Genomic DNA, 6706 nt, shown 5'->3' with positions numbered 1-6706 from the left:
TCAAATTAGGCTTGGGTTTTTCTTCGAAGTGTTTTAGTTCTCTACTGACTTCCTCAAATGCCGCCTCTTCATCGTATTCTGTTTCATCATCACCCTCTACTTCTTGGATCGTTATTTCAGAATTAGATTGGCTTTTAAGATTTGGCTGAAAATTCCTCATGCATGTCATGTCATTGAAACCAGCATAAAAAGAACTGTATAGAAAGAAAAGCAAAAACAAAAATGAAACGCTATCAGGATTAATGGAAAACGAAAAATTGTATTTCATTGAAAATAAAAGGATAGAAGGGTTTGTACATTGAAACAAGCAAAAACTAAGAAAAATCTGGATTACAACCCTGGAATAACCCAGATAACAGAAAGGAAAACAAAGCAAACTACCAAAACTCCTTCCGGATGGGGAGAGGAGTAGCTTTCCAATTGCTAAGCTTCACATTTGGCCCAACAGGCTGCACATCGGCATTACTGGAACCTTCCCCGATTTCGACCATATTAACCTCATCAAACAGACTCTGGAACCTCTTGATCAGATCTTCATCAAAGTCGACCACAGGTTTTGGGACCACTGATATTGGGCGTTTGGCGACCCCTGACTTGACGAAAGACTTGGAGATATGTGGAACAGGTTTAGGGAGTGACCATGCCTTTCCTTTCAAACTTTTAGCCCTTCTCACGTCCTTCCCTGTGAGTGTGAATCCCAAACCAAATGTACCGAAACTTTCACGTGGAAACACCGGATGCACAATGCCCTACAGAGATGAACCTAGACCTTTGCCCGGCAGAAAACCATTCTTCAATATTTCATTTGCTACCATGACGGACACGGATGGTATCTTCGGACCTGGAGTGCATTCTCCTTCGGGAATTTTCTCGACAGACACTGTTTCGAACATTTGGTAAACCCAAGGCCCTTTATCATCTTCGACTTCAATAAATGGAACGATTGTGTCATTGTAAGCAGATAAGTTCTCATCACTGTGCACAACTATTTCCTGCCTGTCCCATTCGAACTTTACCATTTGATGTAGAGAAGACGGGATTACCTTGGCAGCATGGATCCAGGGCCTGCCCAACAACAAGTTATAAGAGACAGCCACATCTAGCACTTGGAACTCCATAGTGAACTCAACTGGCCCTATTGACAAATTGAGCATTATATCACCGACAGAATCTTTCCCTCCTCCATCGAAGCCTCGAACGCATACATTATTAATGTGGATCCTTTCAGTGCCAATCTTCAACTTTTGCAAAGTGGACAGAGGGCAAATATTTGCACTAGAACCGTTATCCACCAGTACCCTTGAGACAGCAGAATCCTCGCACTTCACTGTGAGATAAAGAGCTCGATTGTGTTCTGTACCCTCTATAGGGAGTTCATCATCCGAGAAAGTGATCCTGTTTGCTTCGAAAATCTTGTTAGCAATCTTTTCCAAGTGGTTCACCGTGATCTTATCAGGAACATGAGCCTCGTTCAAAATCTTCATCAGGGCTTTGCGGTGTTCATCGGAATGTATCAGCAACGACAGAAGAGAGATCTGAGCTGGTGTTTTCCTCAACTGTTCTACAATGGAATAGTCTTGCATTTTCATCTTTTTCAGGAATTCCTCAGCCTCTTCTTCGGTGACCGGCTTTTTTACTGGGATGTGGCCGTCCTTGGATGGCTTGGTTTTCCTCAGTTCTTCTGGGGTAAAACATCTCCCGGAACGAGTCAGCCCTCCGGTTCCATTGACTTCTTCCTCTACTTCTTTCCCTTTGTACGTTACTATCACCTGTTTGTAATTCCACGGGACGGCCTTTGTGTCAACCATTGGCAACTGGGTCACTGGCTTAATAATAACGGGGGTAACACGAGCCCCTTCCACGATTATGACAGGCTTGCCCGGGGCCCCTGGCACGACCACCTTTTGCCTCTCCTGGTTCGCTTCAACATCAACCGGAGGCCCTTTCACAACCAATACAGAAGGCTTCACGTTGAGCGCGCTTGGCTTCTCCGACACCCCTTTAATCGCCAAGGACATTGCTTTTGCAGAATCTAGAGCTTTGATTGGATTACTTTCGCTAGCCCGGATCATCATGACAGACTTGGAAAAGTTTTTGGGCTCCCCATCTTTATGAACTATCTTGATCATATGTGTCTCTGCATGGGCCGGCAAAGGATTTTGGTTGATGTTTGGCGCCTCCGGGCTCTGGACCATAATTTGATTTTTATCAATAAGCTCTTGGATCGCCCTCTTCAAATGCCAGCACTTCTCCGTGTCGTGCCCTGGGGCATCAGAACAATATGTGCATCTAAGGGAGTAATCAAGGTTCCTTGGAGGCGGATTTGGTATCTTGGGCTCAATCGGCCTCAAAACGTCCAACTGCCTCAACCTCTGAAACAAACTGGTATAGGACTCTCCAAGAGGGGTGAAGGTTTCTTTCCGCTGTTGCCTCTCTTTTCTGTAATCTGGCCTTGGTCAAAAACTTGAACCAGTAGGGTTTTGGTATGGTTGTGGGGGTGTATAAATATTTTGTGGAGTTGGAGCACGCCATTGCGGGTAAGGAGGGGGTTGAGCATATGACTGTGCGTGGTGAACATGGTATTGGGGTAGCTCGACAGAATATCTAGGTTCTTGTGGCGGGAGATAGTGCTGAGATGGATTATATGGAGCTTGGGTGTAGGCTTGAGGTTGGGGTCGAGTTTGGGTGTACTGGTGAGGCGGACCCCTTGGGCCACGCCACGATCCAGAGACAAACATAGCGACATCTTCTTTCTTCTTTTTGCCTAACAGGCTTCCGGTGCCACTTTGAATTGCCTGTGTGGTCGCTTTTATGGCAGAGTAGCTCATGATCTTACTTGACTTGAGTCCCTCTTCCACCATTCCTCCCATCTTTACCACATCGTTGAAGGACTTACCTATGGCTGAGATCAAATGGCCAAAGTAAGTGGGCTCTAGGGCTTGAAGAAAGTACTCGACCATCTCATCTTCCTCCATTGGAGGGTAGACTCGTGCAGCTTGTTCTCTCCATCTGAAACCATATTTCCTAAAGCTTTCATTGGGCCTCTTCTCTACCTTGGTCAAAGATAGGCGATCCGGGACAATGTCTATATTGTACTGAAAGTGCCGAGCAAAGGCCTGAGCCAAGTTATCCCATGTGTACCACCTGCTAGTGTCTTGGCGGGTGTACCACTCTAAAGCTGCCCCACTCAGACTCTGACTGAAATATGCCATTAATAATTCATCTTTCCCACCGGCGCCTCTCATATTGCTGCAGAAGCCTCTCAAATGGGCCACGGGATCTCCATGTCCATCGTACGGGTCAAACTTGGGCATCTTGAACCTAGCGGGCAGTTGAACATCCGGAAATAAGCATAAATCCTTGTAAGCCAAACTTACTTGGCTTCCTATCCCTTGCATGTTCTTCAAAGATTGCTCTAGGATCTTCACTTTCCTGAACATCTCGTCCTGCTCCACATTCCGGGATGGTTTCTCAGTTTCGACAAGAGGTTCAAAGTGAGGGGCATGGGAATAAGGATCCGCGACTTTGAAAGTTGGTTCCAGAACATAATATTGGGTATCTGGAGCTCGGAACGTGGGTTCACTAGAAGATCTGTGAAGGGTAGCTCGTGGAGGGGCTACGAAAACAGGAGCGGATGTCGGAGCAGGGTATGCAGTTATTTTGGTTGGTGGAGCATGAAAGGTTTGGGACGAGGTGCCAGGGTAGTGGCGATAAGGGGTAAAGCCCGGTGCGTGCTGAGGGGAAAGATCAATGGTAATGGGATCTTGGGCTTGTGACAGTGGTGGGATGAAAGTGGGATTTTCTGGGTAGTTAGCGGGGAATGAAGGTGGAGGATGCCCCCTGACCCAGGCTTGATACATTTCTGCCATTTGATGCTTCAACCTGTAAACCTCCTCTTTCAATTCAGACTCCGATTCTACAATCTCCCTTGGCGGGTCGACAACACCCGTGTCCAATTCTTTGCTAGTCATGACTGCCTTGCACTTTGATCTGGTGTTATAAGGGTGACTTGCCAGGATGCCAACAAACTAACCACCTAAAACAAAACCTGTCTATGTGCACACAAAAACTTGGTCAGTTTTAAAAGCAATTTACAGATAGTTAATCGCACATTGGGTATGCAATGCACCTGAGCAGTTAACATTCCTAAATGCTTTGCGACGGCTCGTATGTTTCATCCCGGTTTTTCCAAATTCTCCAAATCCTGACTTTTCCCTTTCACCTCCTGCTGTGTTTCGCTCTTTCAATTCTTATTCTTTCCCCTTCTTTTTTTTTAGTTTGGCCCCTCTTTTCTTTCTTCCTCTCTCTTCTTTTTCCCTCTCTTCTTTTAAGAATATGATCGAATCCTATGGGGATTGCCTACGTATCATGACGCCGCATGAATCAGATCATTACGTAGTTCAGATAAATAGATACGAAATAATTTATTTCATTAATAAAAGACATCTTTTTAGATTTTCTATTACAAGGACTAAAGTAGCGATGACTGCAAAAGGTAAATCTACAAACTTGAAATAAAGTAATAGACAACCTTGACAAAGACGAACAAGACTCAGAGAAAGTAAAATACAGACTACTAAAGGAAATCAAAAATACATAAGAGCCTCCACTGGTACTCCGGAGGCTTGCGGGACATCAGCCGGTCTCCGCACAGGCCTGCGGGCAATATCTTCTTGAAGGCGGTCTAGGTCAACCATCACTTGTTGGACGAATGTCATTACAGAAGCAAAAAATATAGACTTGGTCATGTCTTCACATTCATGGCATTTCATTGCAACATAATCAGCTATCTCTTTAATCCACATTTTGATGACACCCTTTTCTTGAAGCAAACGTCCAATCTGCTGGGCCCGAGCCTCCAACACTTGTGCATCTGCATTGTTTTGGTCTTGTAACTGCTGCATGCTTTCTTGTAATTGATAAATCAATGCATAGCAATGCTCTCTTTCTGCCTTGAAATCCTTTGTTTGCTTGACCATTTCATTCTCAAGGGCAACCATCCTTTTCTGTAAAACTGCTGCTTCTTTGTCATATTTCTGCTTCAACTGGTGGACTAATCTAGCTTGTTCCTCCGCACCTTTGGCCAACTTTGCTTGAGCATTTAACAAGTCTCTTTCGGCCTTTGTCAAGTCAAAACCGTAATCATGCACTTTCCGCCTCAGGTTGGTTATAATTTTCTCATCTCTCTCACTTCTTGCTGGTGTCTCGGCGGCTATTTTCATTCTCTGGATTTGGGCTCGAAGGGATTCATTTTCCTTGGCCAACCTCTTCTTTTCCCCTTCATCTTCAGCTGCCTGCAAACTACTATCAAATTTGATTTTTTCGATTTGTTCTTCTAGCTTGCTTATGGTGGTCCGGTACTCCCTTTCTTTAGCTAACCAAGCCCACTGCTCCTGCGATGCGTCAACAAATTCTTGGATATGAGGTCTTTTAGTTGGTCGTTCAGATTCACCATTCGTCGCGAATCTCTTTCCATACCAGGCAACATAACTAGGTAAGACTTCACCCCTAGACAAATCACGTACTCGGGTGTTTGCCCCCAAATACTGGCATTCGCTCCAAATTTGGTGAACCGCTTCTTCGGGAAATTGGGCATCAGAGCGGATTTCGACCACATAAGTGCTAAGATCTTCATCTCTAGGAACTGTCTGGCATCTTCCAAGCTATCTTAAAACCCGGTACGGAGCATAGGGTTGGATGCTTCGAAGACCCATTAGCAAGAAGTAGGGACCAGTGGCGGGCATATAAACAATCTCATCAACGGGAAGCCAACCCAATGTCCACTCTATCTGATCTGCGGTCGTAGATCGAAGGCGGGTAATCCAATATTTGATCCCTTTCGGCATTTCGAATCCTGTTACTCGCGTACCAAACTCCTCAATGCAGTTTTTCCCCGTAGACCCATAGTTCATGTATCGAGGACGACGACAAAGGTGTTCGATCATCCACATTTGCAACAACAGGTTGCATCCCTCGAAAAAACTGACTCCGGCCTTACAGAATGTGAGGGCTCGGAATATATCTGATACGATCATGGGTGCGAGAGTACTCTTGGCCTGAGTAGTCAGAACGTGGACAACCCCGGCTACCCATAAATCAATATGCCCATCTTCCCTTGGAAACACCAAAAGGCCTAAAAATGCCACCATGAAGGCAAAACATCTATGGGTCTCCCATTTTGATCGGTTTCCTTTACTGCAGAGTCCATTTTCCGGGTCTTCGAATCCCCTTAAATGCCCGTATCGCTGATATAGAAAATGAAAAGTGGAAGTTCCCCCGCTAGACTTCCAATCTTGATTTGTCTGCTTATCTTTAGTAAGTCCAGAAACTTGTGGGGAGTAACAGTCCTTGGAGATACCGGGTACTTGTGTCTCAATCCCTCTGTGCTCCCAGTATAACCCGCCATTTCTTCCAAAGTAGGCGTAAGCTCAAAATCTGAGAAGTGCAAAACATTATGAGCTGGATCCCAGAATGCCACTAATGCCTCTATCAGGTCCCTTCTAGGTTGAATTTTCAATAGTCCAGTGAGCGCCCCCAGGTATTGGTTGACCATGTCTCGTCCTTGTTTTCCCAAATCCTCCCACCATATGTGGAGTGCCAGTGGAATCTGATCCATAACCTTCACAAGTAAGTTCTGAACGGTGCTCATTCTGCACATTTTAAATTAGGGTGACCAGATTAAAATTTTGTACAAAACTGACCATGA

General features: G+C 45.2%; 1 protein-coding gene across 1 annotated transcript; it reads right to left on the bottom strand.

The window, feature by feature from the left end:
* Positions 1-314: 314 nt before the first annotated feature.
* Positions 315-3971, bottom strand: LOC138905293 (uncharacterized). The gene is made up of 6 exons (XM_070193802.1): positions 3097-3971; positions 2897-3009; positions 1902-2446; positions 770-1769; positions 498-682; positions 315-338 (listed from the first exon to the last, which is right to left on the bottom strand). Exons 1-6 carry the CDS (start codon positions 3969-3971, stop codon positions 315-317), a joined length of 2742 nt encoding a protein of 913 aa, XP_070049903.1.
* Positions 3972-6706: the final 2735 nt, after the last annotated feature.

The sequence above is a fragment of the Nicotiana tomentosiformis genome, chromosome 2 (genome assembly GCF_000390325.3).
Source record: "Nicotiana tomentosiformis chromosome 2, ASM39032v3, whole genome shotgun sequence".
Classification (NCBI taxonomy): domain Eukaryota; kingdom Viridiplantae; phylum Streptophyta; class Magnoliopsida; order Solanales; family Solanaceae; genus Nicotiana; species Nicotiana tomentosiformis.
This window is presented reverse-complemented; position numbering and strand designations above follow the sequence as displayed.

Bases quoted from the DNA above. Each gene is read 5' to 3' on its own strand.
- LOC138905293 (XM_070193802.1), bottom strand. From the start codon at position 3,971: ATGACTAGCAAAGAATTGGACACGGGTGTTGTCGACCCGCCAAGGGAG. The intron at 3,010-3,096 runs GTACAATATAGA...ATATGGTTTCAG, and splicing joins GCCTTTGCTCGGCACTTTCA to ATGGAGAGAACAAGCTGCAC. The intron at 339-497 runs GTTAATATGGTC...GGGTTATTCCAG, and splicing joins TCCAGAGTCTGTTTGATGAG to GGTTGTAATCCAGATTTTTC.